Source organism: Mesoplodon bidens (genome assembly GCF_964165515.1).
Source record: "Mesoplodon bidens genome assembly, chromosome: 1".
Lineage (NCBI taxonomy): Eukaryota > Metazoa > Chordata > Mammalia > Artiodactyla > Ziphiidae > Mesoplodon > Mesoplodon bidens.
In genome coordinates, this window is record NC_138176.1 from 138,169,517 (window position 1) to 138,189,231 (window position 19,715).

Sequence of the window (19,715 nt, forward strand, 5' to 3'; positions counted from 1 at the left end):
AAAATCCTGTATTATAGTGGACAAAACATATTTGCAGTGTGTCTGTTGGGTTCCTCAAATTGGAAAAGTACAGACTCTGATTCTCATCACAGACTAAAAAAAACTGACGAAAAGTGAGATTCGATTATTAGATAAACTGGCAACCACATACACAATAAATTCTCTATTCCAACCAGGGTTTTTTGTTGTTGTTGTTTCGGTTAGACATTACTCTGGGGAACTAAGTGCCTCACTGGACACTCAGAGATCTGTTCTTTGAGTCGGGGTCAACGCCACCAGATCCCAGAGACACTCCCCCCTGTGGGTCCGCGACCCCTCTGCTGGGGGGCGGTGCCGCGCCTGCGGGAGCGCGTGTCCGAGGAGCCGTCGGCGGCTGGAAGTGGAGGAACGAAAGCGACCTGAGGGAGCGAGCGAGGCCTCACGTGCGCGCTCCCGCCATCCAGCCCGCGTGCTCGCGCCCCCGCGCGCCCGCCCGCCCTCCCGGGAAGTCTCGCGATGCTGTAGACCGGTGCTCCCGCTGCAGGAGGCGCAGGCTGTTGCTGTGGTTGCCTGAGTTGCTGCTGCTGCGGCGGCGGCGCTGGTGGAGGTGTCGGCTCTTGGGCGGATGTTGACATTGTGTTGTTGTTATTGTTGACGGTAATGGCGGCGACGACGGCCGGGACCCCATCTCCTCTGTAGCCGACGCCGAGACAGCCTAGAGTGAACTCCGCGGCCTCGGAGCCCGCGGCAGCGACTCTCCTCAGCCTCCGCCGCCTTGCCAGCCCGTATCCCGGTCTCAGCCCCTGGACAGGCCCCTTCGGGCAGGGGGCCTCGGAGGCTCAGGATGGCGGATTTCGACGAGATCTATGAGGAGGAGGAGGACGAGGAGCGGGCCTTGGAGGAGCAGCTGCTCAAGTACTCGCCGGACCCGGTGGTGGTCCGCGGCTCCGGTCACGTCACCGTGTAAGGCCCGGAGGAGGGCGAGGGCGAGGACGGGAGGTGCAGGGCTGGGGCGGGCCCCTTACTCCGCGGGGGCCCTCTCGCCCCGGTGTGCGTCTGGGTGTCGGAGGCCTGCGGGAGGAGTAGGCGACCAGGAAGTGAAAACTTGCTTTATTTTCATTGGTTTCGGGCTCTGAAGTGGGGACAGACGCTGCCCTCCCTCCCCCCGCACCCCTCTTAGTAGGCCCTTCGGGCCTGGGCGCCTTGACGGATCCCAGAAGGAAGGTTGTTCTTCAGGGTCTGCCCTTCCGGCCACCCCTTCAGCTTTGGGGTGGAAATACGCATTTCTGAGGTGTCTCCCCCTGTTTTCTTATCCAGTTAACCCTGTGCTTCTGTCTCCTCGTCTGTGCCTTTGAGCCTAGTGACATATGGCTCAGAGAGGCCAGATCTGGGCCGGGTGAGACCCCAGTGATGATCGGTAATGAGTGGTTCCCTGTTCTTGTGTATTTCACACACCCACAGGTCTTCCCAGTTCTTGCAGAGTCAGTTTCTGCGGAACTAGTGCAAGTTCCTGTAATTGTATATGATTAAAAAAAGTATAGATGAACATATATATTTAAGATGCCGAACGATGTATGCTTACACATAATTTTTTAAAAAAATCTATGTGATGGGCACACACCGCTCAGTTTACTGAGGGTTCTCAGTAATCTAAGTCCCTCCTTTGGGCATGAACTCTGGGATGGCTTCTTCATTTGATAAGGGTTCCTGTAAGTCCAACTGGCAACATTTTAAAAGCGCAATATTATTCAAACAATAAGGAAGGAGAGCTTTCTGAAAGGTCATGACTAATAAAGGAATGTGAAGACTTGAACCAAATAATGAGCTGTCCGGAAGCAGGAAGTTTTGTAATGTTTCTCTGAGAAGTCCAGAGTTTTGTACAACTTGAAGTATTTATACTGTTTTTCATTTTAGATCTCTGTTCAAATCCTAGGTCAAACTTCAGGCTTGTCAGATATCTCCCCACTTCACCTTTTTAGTATAATAAAAGGGCCAGCAAGTCTGAGACTGCCTGGAACACTTTTCATTATATTTTTGGTTTAGGGTGAGTGGGTCTTGCAGTGAATAACTTTTAGTGAAACAGTAAGACTTTTCATATAAGATCGTCAGCAAAACCCTTGCATTTCTCAATACATGATGTGACCAGCCATATTGTTGTTTGGGTGTGCTTATGTAATGCTTTGATTTCTTTAGCACCTGTTAGTTTATATTCAGGTGACTTAACCAGGGTGAAAACTCTGCCTAAGTGCTGTCATAGTGCCATAAGAAGACAATGGAATTTATCACCACAGTAACAGTTACTTAGTATTTTAACTGTCATCACCAGCAGAATTAAGAAATATAACCAAATATAGTGGGATATTAAATCTTTTTTTAACATATATCACAAATTTTTAAGTCTTTAGAGCCTGCCATTTAAGATTTGTTTGACTATTAGGCCCTTTTTACATTCTTTTAAACCTAAGGAGTGCTTAAAGAAGAGTTCTCAAACTTTATCATGTTGTCTGGCCACCCTGCCCCTTACCTTCCTCTTGTCAAAAAAAAGCTGGCAATATTTTATTTGAAAAGGTGCAACTATAGTTATAATGTTTCCTCTGTTTAAGGAAAAGAAAACTAAGTACTTTCTTGGGCATGATGGAAAATATAATAGGCGAAGTGCTCAGAACCAAATAGGTGATTAGTAAATTTGATTTTAGTTGGCTGCTTAGAGAGGTTAACAGAGTGGAGAGAATTATTAGTGGTTCTAAATGTTAGTTGCCCATTAGAATCACCTGGGGAGCTTAAAAAAAAAAAAAGCCTTGTCTTTGCCCCAGTTGAAAGCCAGTTATCTGAGTGAGTGTCCCAGGCTTGCATAGCTTGTTTAAAAAGTTCCACAGGTGATTCAAATATGTACCCAGGATTGAAAACCACTATTCCAGAGTATAAGAGGAACTATATGCCACCAGTAAACAGTATGCCTTTCTATGAGGGGAGTTAATTTTTCTGCGATCTCCCTCAGCAACTTCCCTTTCTTTCCTGTTACCTTGGTTCTAGGCTCTGGGTTCAGATCTATCCTCTGCCACTTTTTGGGTAAATTATTTATCTAAGACTCTTCATTTAAGATGGGGATAGCTATAGTCCCTCACTGTTAAAATTATTAAGGATTAATTGAGAAAATACATGCAAAGAATTCATCACATTGTATGGTACTGTGCTCAATAGATATTAGCCTTTATTATCATTCACACACACAGTGTTCCACTTTGAGAAACATAGGTGTAAAACACAGTACTAAGAAATCTGAACTGCCATTTTCAAACCTAATAGTGATTCACTTTAGTCTTGTTTTTCCATTTCTAGACAATTTGTATGAGGTTAGATTATTGTGTGAAATATTTCAGTGAAGATTAATAAGAATCTTTCTGCATTGAAAACCTAATCCTGTTTTGTGGTGCCATATATAAATATAGTAACAGTAATGCAAAACTTTTTTTACATGACTCTGTCATACAGAATTTACAGGCTTACTGTGCCAATAGGAACCCAGTTAACACCTATAAAGATTTTTGAAATTGGTGTTTATGGGTTGCTATACCTGTTGAGCATATTCAGTTTTTCTTGCCTTTAAGTATAAATGGGGGGACTTCTCTGGCGGTCCAGTGGTTAAGACTTCACCTTCCAATGCAGGGGGTGTGGGTTCGATCCCTGGTTGGGGAGCTAAGATCCCATATGCCTCGCGGCCAAAAAACCAAAACATGAAATAGAAGCAATATTGTAACAAATTCAATAAAGACTTGAAAAATGGTCCACATCAAAAAAAAATCTTAAGTATAAATGGGAAGAGCTATTAAACTAGTTATAATAAGACTGGTTAAGCTTATCACTGCAGCTGCCCTACCCCCTACCCATTTATTTAAACTAAGGAACTGTTCAGAGCCCTTTTCCCTTGAAAGTCAATTATAGTGTAATGTATAGAATCATCTGTAATACAGATCAATCTGAAAAGATATAGATCCATCCATATGCGTTTTTCACAGATTTCACTTTTGAGTAGACCCTTATAGTTGAATATTTCTACTCTTTTTCCCCCTATGATTTACTACATCGTATTATAATATTACTCTAATTTTAGACATCACTATATTCTCATATGACGTAATTTGGCACGTCATTGTAGTGACGTGAGAAATTAAGTCACCTTCCGTTTTCTACTACACAGGCAGGTCTTGGTTAGTTTTGTGGCATAATCAGATTTTGGGAACATAAGTATTTAAAATGTATAATTTGCCTAAATGAAACCTGCTTTAATGTAGTTTCTAATAAAATATTTTCATGTTGACCCCAAATCAGGCTTAAACTGTACCTCCATTAAGATCAGTATTCTTTCTTGATATTCTTCTAGGTGAGTATAATAGTTTCCTTCATTTTTGGATTTGCATGTAGCAATATGAAACAAGGTGGCAGCTCCAACAGGAAGAAATCTTGTGCAGAAGCATATTTTGAGGAAAGTGGCATTTGAAGGAAGAGAGAGAAATGATAAGTTCCTGTTATTGCATAATGTTTATGTACATGTAATTTAAAAGACTTGAACTCCCACTTCAATTAAAAGTAGATTTCCTCTGTGTGTGTGTGTGTGTTTGTGTGTGTGTGTGTGTATTTCTCTTTTTATTATGTAATGAAGATGAGGGGAAAAAAGTGATTAACTTATTAGGTGGTATTGGCCAAATTGGTTAATATTTTTAAATTATGATGTTCTTTGCCCCTTAGAATAAATTTGTGTAAAATATAATGATCATTTGTTGAAGAGTTTGGTTTTTCACAATGATGATAGCAATGTGTTAATATAAAAATTAGAATTTAAAACTAGTTTTAGGCCAGTATTTCCTATCTAAACTATCATTATAACTGACATTAGTTCCTGTCTCATTTCATGCCCTCCCATATCAGAATCAAACTTGGAGCTTTCATAGGGCGTGTATAATCTTTGATTTCTAACATAAGCCCTGTCATAGAGCCAACTTACTTTACTGGGGTTTGTTTCTAATTTCACTAAATTATTGTGTCTTCGGGTACTTTCTTCTGAGGTATAATCTTCCTGTCATGTCCACAAATAATTTCTCATCCTTTACCAGTTTTTATCAATGGCTGTGGGACATCACACTTTTTGTCTTCGTCTCAGGTAAGCTGTGGAAAATGGAAAGATTTAGAAATGTGACTTGAAAAAATATGGAAACACTTTGGGATACAATAGGATCTTTGCATAGGAGACATCACAGGAACACTTTAGTGTATACTGACCTTTCAGATGGTAGAGTTAAAAAAAAATTGTCTTGAAATGTATTGGACCAAGACTGCTACTAGATGCTGTGGTTAGCAACAAGAGACCTGAACATGATTTGCCCAAATAACAGATTCACTTTAGTTTAACAGTTTGTTTTAAACTTTATAACTCCCACCTCCTTTCTTCCACCCAACATAATTATTCCATTTTTAAAGATTAAATTTTTTGTTTGGAGATTTTTGAAGATCTTATTGATATTTCTGCACAAAGCTGGATAGTTCTTTGAGGGCAGGAATTATGCTTCTTGTTTTTTATTTCTCCATTGCTTAATATAGTGTCTGGAATGTTATAGGTCCTGAAATGTTCTCTAAATAAATGAGGTGATTGCATACATCTTTGGATCTTGTTAGAATTGTCAAAGGAATAACTGTTTTCTTCTTTTTTCTGTACCTACTAATGAAGGCAAACAATATTTTACAATAGAACTCTTATGAAATCACATTTATAAAATAAGTGGCCTGTCTTATTTTATTTATTTATTTATTGGCTGTGCTGTGCCGCTTGCAGGAGCTTAGTTCCCTGACCAGGGATTGAACCCATGCCCTTGGCAGTGAAAGCACAGAGTCTTAACCACTGGACCGCCAGGAAATTCTCCGGCTCATCTTTTTTTTTTTTTATTGTATATATTCGTTTATTAAAAATCCATGCACAAATATATTAATTTTTGTAAAAACACATACAAATGAAAAGATACATGTTAAATACATTTAATTGATTGCCTAAGAGGAGAGGAAGAAAATAGGAGCAATGTAAATAGGAATAAAAGGAAATTAATTCCCGTGTCATGTACCTATCATTTTAAAATAACAATAAAATAAGAATGCCAGGGAATTGAGAAGCCAGGGTACCAAAGGCAGAGAAGAATAGGGGTTAATGCCTAAGTCTGGGCTTCTGTTTGCTCCACATGATTCACAGGGCAGGCTGATGTCTTTTCTTAAAAAACAAAGTTTGGTGAATGTGAGGAAATTGTCAACTTAAAGTGGATATTTTTTTCCCAGAGAATTTTCTTACTCCTTATAATTTGAGAGGAAATTAGTTTGATTTAGAACATAGCACTGACTAAGGAAATATGAATACAATATGGACTTTAGTTAATGTAACAATGGTTTAATTGTAACAAATGTACTATACTAATGTGACAAATAAAAGGGAAAATCAAGTGTGGGGTAAAAAAAAACAAAAAACATAACATTGAATGTATCTCTGATAATATGAAGAAAAAAAATGCTAAATGTTCTAACTGGATTAACTGCCAAAAATTCTCAATGGGTAAACTTTCTTGAAGAAATGAGAAATATGGTAGTAAACTGAAGTTTCAAAATTTTTACTGTATTTGAATTTGAAATTCACATGATATTCCAGTCCAAACAGTTGAATGTGGGATTTCTGCCTGCCAACAGATGTGAAATTAACTAGTACTTATGATTTTATGTGTCTAGCTAAGTGGAATATAGGAACTAAATAGTGGGATGTAAATGATATGAAATTATTTATGACGGTAAATAATCAAATACTAAATATTATTATTCTAAATAACATTACTCTAAATAATAATGTTATATGAGAGCTGCTCTTGAATTCCAACTTGAGTTTATATTCCTAGCAGGTTAAACACCTAGGATATTAGACTAACTATATACTCAGAAGGGAATCTTTTTTTTTTTAAATTTATCTATTTATTTATTTTTGGCTGCCTTGGGTCTTCGATGCTGCATGTGAGCTTTCTTTTTAGTGGTAGCAAGCGGGGGCTACTCTTCGTTGCAGTGTGCAGGCTTCTCGTTGTGGTGGCTTCTCTTGTGGCAGAGCACAGGCTCTAGGCGTGCAGGCTTCAGTAGTTGTGGCACGTGGGCTCAGTAGTTGTGGCACGCAGGCTCAATAGTTGTGGCACACGGGCTTAGTTGCTCCGCGGCATGTGGGATCTTCCCGGCCTAGGGCTTGAACCCATGTCCCCTGCATTGGCAGGCGGATTCTTAACCACTGCACCACCAGGGAAACCCCAGAAGGGAATCTTTTAAGTCTCTCTAGTATCTATGTCTGGCTTAGCTTTCAAATCTGTTATAAAGCTACTTAAGATTTCATTCTCAATAAAATTAAGCTTTAAAATATAAGAGAAACAGATGCTGTTAGGTATCCTTACTCCAGTACCTTCTGTATAAGATTTGTTGGTGACTTTTCATAATTTGTTTCAGAATCCACTTGTAAAATCAGATCTTATACCAGTGTTTCCATGTTCATTCAGTCTAGCTTAATCCCAGTACAATATTTTTTAAACTTGCCTGATTATCAGAATCACTAAGGACATTTTAAAAAATATACATTTCAGGTTCTTACCCAAGACATCCCCAATCAGAATCTTTAGGGGAAGACTAGGAATTTTTATTTTTAATAAGACCTTGGGTGATTCTTATATCAGATGTATTTGGAAAACAATAGATGGTACTGTGGAAAGAGTGTGGTCTTGGATGTCAGGCAGATTGATTTCAGTTCTCAGAAACTTCCTAACTGTAACCATTAACCTTTCTGAACTTTAGTTTTCTCATCTACAAAAGGGATATCTACCTCAGAGATTAGGTGTGACAGTCAGAAGTAATTTATCTGATTACCTGGACCCATAGTAGGCATTCAGCAAATGATTACCATATATTTTGATATTTATCCCTTCATGCATATTTTTTGGTTAATCTTTACTGTTTTCTTGGAAATCAGTCTAAAATGTGACATATGCTTTCCTGCTTTAAAGCAAGATCCTGAGCATAAATCAGAATTATCTGATTGAGTAGGGGAAACATTTAATCAAAAGAAGATATTAACAGATTGGTACACAGTGATGTTCTTCGAGGCTGTTGAGGTATTTTGGGGTTTGAGGATCTTCTCTAAATGGCACTTACTTTTGAATTTCACATGTGAGAGATTTTGCTTTCTGTTTACGTTCTTCTTTCTAATTGATCAGCTGTAGGTTGGAAATGAGACAACCAACCTTATTAGAGCTATGTGTAAAGTAAGAGAAGTTGGTTCTGAGTGCTAGATTTAGATGCTTGAATTTTAATACTTGTGTTTTAAGATACTTGTTTGCTCAGAGTATTTTTGACTAATCCTTCATTATCAACTGTCTTATTGAGGTTTCCTGATAAGTAATTTAACAAGTATTTATTAAATTTTATGCTAAGTATCATGTGAAGCTCTGGGTATATAGTTACGAATGAAACATGTATAGTTCCTCTGCCCTCCTGGAGCTTACAACTAATAGACAAATTATGTCTGAGAAAATTGCTGTGAAGGAGACCATTAGAGTCTCTGATAGAAAATAATGTGATTAGGGAGAACCCCTCTGAGAAGGAAACATTTAGGAAGGGTGAAAGAGTCCTGTGAAGAGCATTGCAGGTCTGGAGAACAGCAAAATAAGTGGCTTCCCTGAGGAACTGAAAGGATACTACTGTATTGTGGCTAGACTGTAGGAAACAAAGGAGATAGTGTCTTGAAATGAGATTGGAGAACTCAGGTAGGGGCCAGAAAGGATTGCAGAGAGATTAGAGTGGAGCTGGGAAGAGTAGTTAGGAGCTCTTGGAACAGTAAAGATGAGATGCTAGTGGCCTGGTCTAGGGTGATGGACTTTAGCTAAAGGATGTATTTCAGTTCTGGCTGTAAACCATCAAATTTAGCAACTTTCCTATGAGGTATGGCAGAACTTGCATTGGCCACTTTTGCCATCTCATTCCCCAGTTGTGGTATTTTTTGTTTTGTTTTTGGGTTTTGTTTTGGCTTAGTGGAGAGTGAGGTCAAAGAACTGTGGCTGCCCTTACTGTTGCCTGGAGACTGTCTTGATGACATACCTACATTTCCTGTTCTGCTGCCACAGGGCAGCTAGGATGCCAAGAGAACAGCATGCGCCAGAAGTGGAGAGGGGCTTTCCCACAAGATCGTGGATTTTGAAGTGAGGACCTTTGTACACTTTAGCTACAAGATGTGTGATGTTTGACAATGTTCATTAGATTTGAGGAAAACACTGTGCTTTTTACATTTTTACACTTAAAACTGAATTGTCTACATAAGGATTGAAATTTTCTCAAAGATCTGGAAAAATGATTTTCTTCTTCTTGGGCTCTTTTCCATCCTACATCTAGTAAGTGAAGTTTACTTAGGGTAGAGTTGGTTGGACTTTGTGTTAACTTACCTTTGTTCTTTTGATTGATAAGAAGTGAATGTTTGTGTGTATCTCTGTTTGTCTATCTGTCTTGTCTGTCTGTATGCTTCCTGCAAGAGCACCTTGTTTTATTCTCTTTGATCTTGCATTGTATTGATAATTACAATGGAGTCCTTGATTAGTGCAGTGAAGGAGTTCTGTGTATCCAGCCTTCTTTCTCTGCCCTTTCTAAACTATTCAATTATAAATGTTACTTGAAATTGATATGTTGGTAGTCTGTACTATAAACCAATTCAACTATATATTATTTCTTAAATGAACATAATTTATCATTGTATTACTCATAGTATTTATATAAATATGAAGAATATTCTAGAGTGTATATAAATTAGATATATAAAGTCTTTTTTCCTTGGTCTGGTACAGATAATGTAAAGTAGTTGAGTTGGATTAGTTGAATCTCTATATCATCAGACGTTAATACCATGAAGTTTAATCAGTATACATTTACATAACATTATTGCTTAACGTATGTAATTGTCTCTTAATAGTTGAAAATAGCTTAATAATTGAAAATTAGTAAAATTCTAATGCTAGGATATTATAGAATTGTGTATAATTATGAGGTTATGATAGAGTGATTGTAATACATGATTTAAATAAATTTTTGATTTCACTAGTTTATGAATGAGATTATACTTTCACAGAGCTGGTTGAACCCAAATGTATAGAATTTGGTCACACAGTTAAAATTTTTAGAGTTATATTATGAGACATATATATGTCTCCAACTCCAGGGGTTCTGTATCTTTTGGGTAAATATAGTACACTTTCAGTTCTATCCTTCCATGAGCCACATTGATATTCAGATGTGTATTAAGGCAGCCAGATGAATTTAAAGCGTGATTTTTATGCATTGAAATCTGTTAATTTCTTCTATGGTTATGACTTAATCTCCCAAAATAGTGAAAAAGCTGATTCCATTGAGCTCAGAGTTCAGCATTAGGAAATAAGTGTTGTCTTCACTTGCCATTTGTATAACCCATGTGTTCAGGTTGGATCTGAAATTTCTAGTTCATATTTGTTGTCATATCGACAGGAAGATAAAGTTCTCTTAGTCTATAGATTTGTACAGGTCAAGTGTCTCAGAGTCCAAAATATCCAAAACTGAATTTATAATCTTCCCCCCAAATCAGCTTCTAGTGCAGCCTTCCCATTTTCAGTTGATGACAGACCTGGCATCCTATTTGCTTAGACTAAAAAATCTTTGACACATTCTTGATGTCCCTGTTTCTCTTTCACTGCCTCTAATCTGTCAAGAAATCAATCTCTTGGCTCCGTCTTCAAAATATATCCAAAATCTGACCACTTTTTACCATCTGTACTGCTGGTGTGAGTTATCATTTTCTCTCTTCTGCCTCTGCCTCAATACTTTTCTTCCCCCTGCTCCCACCTTTGCTTCTCAACCCTTACAGTCTCTTTGGTATATCTGGCACAGTGATTCTTTTAAAACATAAGTCAGATCACGTCTCTTTTCTGTATCAAGGCTCCCTGAAGCTCCCCATCTTCAGAATTAAAGTTCCTTTTAATGGCCTGTAAGACCCCACCTGGTCTGGCCCACTCCTCTGACTTCTACCATTCTTTCACTTGTTTACCCCAGTCTATACACACAAGCCTCCTCTCCATTCCCTGAGTTATTATAGGCACACTTCTGGCTAGGGCTTTGCACTGGCTGGTTCCACTTTCTGGAATATTCCCCCCCAGGTACCCAAATGGCTAACTCCTTCACCTTCACATCTTTCACAGTTACCTTAATGCATCCTACCCTACTTTCTACTTAAAATGAAAACTCCTCTACTTCCCCTTAACTCGGTGCTTTCTCTTTTTTCATAGTGCTTCCTCTGTCAGAACGTGAGGTGAGTCAGGCTTGGTAGAGTACAAACTTTAGACAACCTTCTCTTGCAAAGAGGAAAACTCTCAAACTTTTTTGACAAGAATAAAGGTTTAAAACTTTCTTCCTTTTTTACAGCAGCTGTTCCACCTATAAAATGTGGACCCAGAAAATATTGCTTTTTTTTTTTTTTTTCTTAAAAACGTTGAGACTGCATTTGACTTTCGGGCCATAAATGACCCTGAGAAGCATGTTGTCTTACCCGAGGCAAATAAAACCAGAAGGTAGATTTGCTTTGTTGAGATAATATACCTAGTTGATACCTGAACCAGGGTTAGAATTCAGGCATTCTGTCTCTGCATTGTGTTGCTCTTATATTTTTACCACAGTAACTTCTTTGTGCTTTTCAAACTTTGTCTCACCTGCCTGGATTCCTGGCCTCATGCTTGCCCATGATGGGTACAACTGTTTAATTTTGCCTGGCTTTCCTGAACCCAGCACCTCTCTATGTACCCTGTTTCCTCCACATTACCCCGACCTTGAAGAGGTTGGCAGAAAGTTGGAATATCTTTGACAGTTAACAGTAGCCAGTTTTATCATTGGCTATTCTATTTGCTAAGCTATTTGAAGAGGATATTTGTGAAGTCATTGAGATCTGGACATTCTCTAATTTAGCATTATCTATAGTGGACATTAAACGATAACATTGTCAACTTTATTAGAAGGATGATAACCGTAATAAAAACTAAGCATACATTTACATTGTTTTATAATAATGAGAGCAGTTAAACATACAGAGTTTATGCTGTGCACTGTTGGTGCTTTATGTATATGAAATCATTTAATGAATTAGGGGTGATTATTATCCCTGGTATATAAATAGGGAAACTGAGGCTCAGAAAAGGTAAACTTGCTCAAAGTGACACATCTAGAAAAGGCAGTATCAAGATTTCTATCAAGGCATTCTGGCTCCAGGGTATTGTTTGCTTAATTGCTTTTATTTTATTGAACCAGAGCAACAAACTTAAGCATTCTCTATATTATTCATCAACAGAAACACTTATAACAAAATCCTATACATTTTGGGATTTTAGATACAAATGTGAAAAGCTCAAAAACAGATTTTTTTCCCCTAGATCCATATGAGAATTTTAACATTTGTTATGTGTTAGTTTTATAATTTCTGTTTGATGGAAAAAGTTTTTTTCCCTCCAATTCTCAAATATTTTCTCAATTTAGAGTTTTAATTCAAGGAGATAAACATTTTCTATGCTTACAGAGAAAGTTATTAGACACATTGTCCTGTAGTAGAAATTGCCCCGGGCTTGGGTTCAGGAGAATAAGGCTCTAGGCTAGATCCTACATATTAATTAGCTATGAGACCCAAGCTGTTTGCCTTTTATGCATCAATTTCTTCATCTGTAAAATTAAACGTTTGGACTAAATGATAGTTGTGGTCCTTTCTAGCTCTCAGATTCTGAGATTCTGTTGTGGAATTAGGAATTATTTTTTTCTATTTAATTTTAAAATTCTTTACAGTATACTTAATATATATTTAAATATACTTTAAAAATCCTTAAAATATACACTAAAATATACTTTTAAACTAGTAGAATTATCTTGAAATCTAGACATGTCAATTGCACATATATTTCCTTAGGCTGAGTTAAAAGTAAAAACAAAACTCCTTTAATCATCTACTTTTTCTTCAGGTTTAATGCTTTTTCTAATTATAATGAAAAACATAAAGATTATTAAAAATTGGAAAGTAGTACTTCCCAGTGAAGCAGAAAATAGACCATCTGTAATCACCAAGAGGAAAAGGTCATTTAATATTTTGGTGTGTTTGTTCCTAGTCCTTATTAAAATATTTTGTTTAGTTTAAAATACTAATATATGTAATTATTGAAAATTTGGAAAACATGAAATTATGAAAATGAAACGTCACCCATAGTATTTTTGCCTAGGGTTAGCCACTATTAGTATTTTGATGGATAAACTTTTTCTGTTTTTCTGTGTATATATAAATATTTTTATTAAAAATTGAGACCATACTTATAAAGTATTTTGTACTCTGCATTTTTCATTTAACATTGGGAGCATTTGCCAATATTATTACAGGTTCTTACATAGTCTGAAACATTAGGCTCTGTTAGATTTCAAAGAACAGAACCACCCAGGGGGCTTTAAGCAGTGCACGTTTTTTGTAAGAATGCATGGAGACTAAAGAAGACAGGAAACTTTGCCATTGTATAGCCAGACTTCAAGGAGACTGGAATATTATTATTTTGGATAATTGAGTGCAGCTCTGGTGATGAAGTTATTCTGTCATTTTTCTCAGCAGCATGTGTCCTTTGGTCTAGTGGTCTGTCACAGTGACTTACCTTCTTTCAGTTCTAGCTTCTGCTGTTGCAGTCGTGAACTGGCAGACTGCTTTTTCCCTCTGTCTCATAGTTTCTGCTTACTGTTGGCTTCAGCTTATTCTTTTTTTTTTTAATTCTTTTTAACCTCTACATATTCATGACTTTACTATATCTCCACTTCCGCTTAAGCTTCATGTTACCAGCTATTGTCTCTTATTCAGATACCTCAAGAAAGAGGATCAGATTGAGTTAGTTAATGTTGTCCAAGTTGGGTAGGCCCTGCCATCCCATCCATATGCTGCTAGCCAGCCCAGTAATTAGCTGTTCTTAAAGCAGATGCCTGTTTGTCGTCTAATTCACCAGAGCTTAGGGAGCTCCTGGTCAGGCATGCAGAGTAACAGGCTACTCTCTAGTGTACATGGTTTTGAGCTGTGTAGTATCTTTCAAATTGGTATATCATAATTAATTTCATACAATTGTAGTCTTTCTATTGTCTTAAAACCTTCACTGTTAAAAATAGCACTGCAACTCAGAAACAAGGAAAATAAACATAGCACAAAACAAAGTTGAAGAAATCAGATTCTTGTACTTTTGTATTTAAAAGACAAAATTTACCATGAGTTCAAAACATATTTTAATTCAAAATAACAATGCATTAGTGAATTGTAAGAGACATTAATATGAGGAGATACAAGGAACACAGAAGAATTAAAAATCGATGTTAAAAAAAAAAAAGGTTTGGGGATTATGTAGACTAGAACTATAGAAAAGGTTGAAATGCATTCAGGAAAGCTATTGATTAGTGAACCCCAAACTTGTTTACTTATGATAACATACCTAGTTAATGCCAAATAAAAGATTCAAGTAGAAAAAAATTATATTGATGTTATTGTATCTTATAAAATGTGTTTGCTTAGCAATTACTGTACATCTGCTGAAAAACAGATCCTATTTTAAGAAACAACAAATGAAACAAAATGTCTTTAATACTCCCTCACCAAAATAACACTGAATACTCGATTATTCGTGAACATATCTGTGCCACTGTAATTATTTTCTTCTAATACATTTCTAGAAGTAGAATTATTAGGTCAAAAGGTATGAATTTTTTTTAAGACTCTTTTTACATACTGTCAAATTGTGTGCTTGAAGGGTCTTTCATTTTGTAAGTTTTTTTCCTTTACATTCTAGATCATACGTTACATGTACGTTTTTGTGTTTTCTTTTTATTTAACAGTATATGTACTAACCATGTTATTAGTTTGCAAACTTCATTTTTAATAGTTGTCTAATATTCTATTATGTTGAGATACTGTAATTTACTTAACATTCCCATTATTTTATTTTATTCTTCTCTATTGTGAATAAAGTTTCAGGGAACTTGTTTATGCATATATTTTTATTCACTTTTCAGATTCGTTTTTAGGCAGGATCCCTAAAGGAGAAATTACTGTGCTAAAGATATAAACATTTTTAATGCCAAATTGATTTCTGGAATGGTTGTAATAATTTATAGTTCCACCGACAGTACATGATATTTTCCATCTTAAGACCTTCTTGCCAACATAAAGTGTTTTTTATTTTTTTATTTTTATTTTTTTTGTGGTACATGGGCCTCTCACTGTTGTGGCCTATCCCATTGCAGAGCACAGGCTCCGGATGCGCAGGCTCAGTGGCCATGGCTCACGGGCCCAGCCGCTCTGCGGCATGTGGGATCTTCCCGGACCGGGGCACGAACCCACGTCCCCTGCATCAGCAGGCGGACTCTCAACCACTGCGCCACCAGGGAAGCCCTGTTTTTTTATTTTTATTTCATTTATTAGTCTTCGTAGATAACTAAGATGCCACCCGTCTTGAATTATATCTTTTAAAATTATTAAGTGCTACTTCTAGTTTTTTGGATTAATAGAATGTTAGGTTATTAGGTTTGAAGGGAGTTTATAATTCCAGCATATCGAATTATTATTTTAAGAAATTTGGCCTTTCCATTACTGTCCAGGGCCAACTGTACTTTGACTTAGAATAAACTAAATTATTATTATTATATTTTAAAACTTTAAACTTGAAGGAACATAATGGTTAAAAGGAGTAATTTATAATGCTGTCCAGTTAAACTGAAACATACCTCTCATTTTCATTGCTAACAAACCCCACCTCCCGCCAAACTTAAAAAAACAAAACCAGCACCACCACCCCCCAAACTGGAACTAAGGTAGTATCAAAACTAAGTAACTTATGTCACATCAAAACCATCAAAGGGCTTCCCTGGTGGCGCAGTGGTCGAGGGTCCGCCTGCCGGTGCAGGGGACGCGGGTTCGTGTCCCGGTCCGGGAAGATCCCACATGCCGCGGAGCAGCTGGGCCCATGAGCCATGGCCGCTGAGCCTGCGCGTCCGGAGCCTGTGCTCCGCAACGGGAGAGGCCACAACAGTGAGAGGCCCGTGTACCGCAAAAAAAAAAACCCATCAAAGATGATATTTTGTAGTTATATCAACAAACATGAAGTGTGTGGCTTTTCTTATCCATTTAATAAAAAAGGATGGTTTTGTTAAAACTTTATCTGACAGTATTGTTTGGTTGGCACAGCAAAGGAGGTATTTGCTGTAGCCAATAACAAGTAAAAGATTTGCCACTCTGGTACTCAAGCTCTTTGCTAGGAGAAAGCATGCTATATGAAGTGGGACTCACTGAAGAGAGTGTTTTCGACTGTTCTGTTGAGAGCAGTCTCATCTGTAAAGAAATGTGAATTAAACCCTGGATTGTAGTGGTTTGAATAATGAATGGGAGGTGAGATAAAGAGGTGAATGTGGAAGACTCTTTCAAGACCCTGGATGAGGAAGGAGAAGAGATGGATGCCATCATACCTTGAGGGAGAAGAAAATAGGGGTTCAGATTCTCAGGCTGGGTAGACGTATGCAGGATTGTAAGCTATGTGTAAGGAGCCAGAGAGAGGGAGAAACGAGTGAATTGCAGAGGAGACTGAAGGAGGTGCAACCAGGAGCAAATGATTAGTTTGCCTCCATTGAGAAAGATGGTAAAGATACTGAAGACATAGGTAAATCTAAAAATGAAAGGGAGAGAAGGCAAAGCAGTTTATGTTCTTGATCTTTTTTCCTCTGGTTGGAGTTAAGGAACCATGGTTATCTGCAAAAAAGTGTGTTGGGAGGATAAGGCTGAACACATAGAGGAGCATTTGTGAAGTATGGAAAAGGGAGTTGATGAGGAATGAATAAAGATTGCTATAGCATTAATCTAAGTGAAGTTGGAAATAATTTGTGTGATTTTTTTTCTATTGTAGCTCCAGGCAGTGGGAATTGAAGAAAGTAAACGTTTCAATTGAATTGGATTGGCAGGAGACACTCTAGAGGTGCAGAAAATAAAGGGTTTTGTTGGAGTATGGTTAAATGATTGTGTAGTTCTGGCAGGTAAAGGAGGAAGTGGAGTCATAGGGAGCAGATTTGGAGTAGAAAAGCAAGGAGGAGTGGTAAGGAGTAGGTTACAACCAGAGACAAAAAAGCAAATTTGATAGGGTGGGAGAAATGAAATGATTGATGGTAGTGGTAAGAGGAGAAATGTACAGTTCAGAATTTCAGAGGTGATACAGTTCCAGATGATGGCGTGGGTTGCTGAATTAAATAGAGGTGAATTTCCTCAGATGAGGTCAGTTAATCAGTTAGGTTTTGGTGCTGAGTATTGAATTATTTGGGATGAAGACAAGAGTTCTTGTAGAAAGAAAAAACTGTGATGTGAATGTCTGTGTCATTAGAGAGTGTGAAGTTGTGCCAAAAAGAGCACAGCAGACTTGAGACTGCTATCCTTAAAAAGCCTTGCTTGCTGTGTCGGCTTTTGGTTGGTTGTCTGAGAACTTGGACTTTGGAAGCGTTCCCAGTATGCCCAGAATTGATAAGAATGGCTCACTGTGCCTAAACTGTTTGTACAAACAGTATGGTGTATACTGAACACCTGCTTTCCTTCTGGGAGTCTGGAATTTTGGTACATGCTAAGTAGAGGGGGCCTACGTGACTAGTCCATGGTAAAAGCTTTGGCACTGACTCTCTAATGAGCTTTCCTGGTAGACAACATTATACACATGTTGTGAAAACTAGTTGCTGGAGGAATTAAGCACATCCTGTGTTCTTCACTGAGAAGAGACTCTTGCATGCTTGCTTCTGATTTCCTCTGGATTTCACCCCATATGCCTTATCCCTTTGCCGATTTTGCTTTGTATCCTTTTGCTGTAGTAAATCTAGCTGTGAGTATAGATTTATACTCACAGAACTGTATGCTGAGTCCTGTGAGTCCTCCTAGTGAATCATCAAACCTGAGGGTGGCCTTGGGGACCCCCAACATGGAGTGACATGGAAAGCTGAAAATGACAGTTGGGCTTGGAACAGTGTGGAAATCATGTGCATCAGAGGAAGAGAGAGCAGTGGTGTGGAAGTTTGCAATGAGGAGGTAGTGGAATGTAGACATTTCTTCTTGCTTGGAAATTATTTAGCAAATATTTCATGAATATTTATCAGGCATTGGACCAGACATTTAGGATATAAAGATTATTAAGATATCGTGCCTACCTATAACCAACTCATTGACTATCAGGGTAGGGAGTTCGGCTTATGACATAATTATAATGAGATATGATAAGGACTATGCAAGAGAGAATATAGTCAAGTATTATGAGGACATGGAAGATGGAGTCTGGCAGATGAACTCCAGGGAATGAGCTATAGTTGAGAATTTCTAAGGAAAGAGTATCATTTCAACAGGATTTTTGGTTAAAGTGAAGGAAAAAAATTTTTTTAAAGAGAAGACGTAAATAGGTATCCAGGTAGCAGATCAATAGATCAGGGGTTCCAAAGTTAAATATTAAAAGAGGTTTGGAAGGGGAAGGATCTATCAGGAAAGGGAGGTTCTGAATTAGATGAAGATGAGAGTGCAGGGTAACAGATTAGCTTACTCTTGGAATTTTGGCTATAGATTTAGGAACGAGGTGACAGTGAAATGGAAGTAAGTGGGATATGAGTAAAACAAGCCTATTTCAAGATTCCATTTAGATTTAGGTGTAAAGTTGCAGTCCCTTTGCCGAGCTTTACCAGGTGTTAGAGCTTTGAAAATTACCTCAATTTATATAAAAGTAAAAATTGGGGGAATTCCCTAGCAGTCCAGTGGTTAGCACTCTGCGCTTTCACTGCTGAGGGCCCAGGTTCAGTCCCCGGTGGGCAAACTAAGATCCTGCAAAAAAAAAAAAAAAAGTAAAAATTGGCCTCGTACGTGCTTGCTTCCTTTCTTTTTTTTTTTTTTTGGCCGCACTGTGCAGCATGTGGGATCCTAGTTCCCTGACCAGGGATTGAACCTGTGCCCCCTGCATTGGAGTGCGGAGTCTTAACCACTGGACTGCCAGGGAAGTCCCATGCTTTCTTTCTTAAAAAAATTTTTTAAAGCTATATAAGCCTTCTGTTGTAGGACTTTGTGATCATGAAATGTTACATAGAAGGTGCTCAATAGTTTGATTTGAATGAATTTCTCTTTTTCTCCAAGTACTAGTAGACTTGTAAACTTGTAATAGGTAAGAGTAAAATAGGTTGTTTAATGTGTTTTATCTTCTTGTCATATATGTCATTCTTTGAAAATAGTTTAAATCGTTTATCAATTATAAAGCCGCAAGTATTTTAAGAGTGATTAAGGACAAGGTCTTTCAGGTCATAGGAATAGATGTAGATGTAGCGCATGTCTACATTTTTCAAGCATCTAATGGACTGACAGTTCATAGGTATTGAATGGTAAATAAGACAGTTGTTGGTAGCACTTTGCCAACCCTCACTTTCTTCTTCATTTCTTCTCTCCCTCTTTCCTTCTACTTCCCCTTTCCAACTTTTCCCTGTATTTTTCCTTCTCCTGCTTTTATTGCTTATGCATACCAAGGACACCTATTAAAATCCACAACCATTGCCTATCTCCATTAGTAACATTCAAAGCTAGGAAAAAAAAGTCATCTATTTTTTTAAAATGTATTTTATTGAAG

At 37.9% G+C, this 19,715-nt stretch overlaps 1 protein-coding gene across 1 annotated transcript in view; it reads left to right on the forward strand.

Moving 5' to 3' along the window:
- Positions 1-542: 542 nt before the first annotated feature.
- The window catches only part of CHIC2 (cysteine rich hydrophobic domain 2), a 48,679-nt gene continuing 29,506 nt past the window's right edge, over positions 543-19,715 (forward strand). The window contains exon 1 of the mRNA XM_081248328.1: positions 543-942. Coding sequence (XP_081104454.1) covers positions 824-942 — 119 coding nt within the window. The 5' untranslated portion in view covers positions 543-823. The remainder of the gene's footprint in view (positions 943-19,715) is intronic.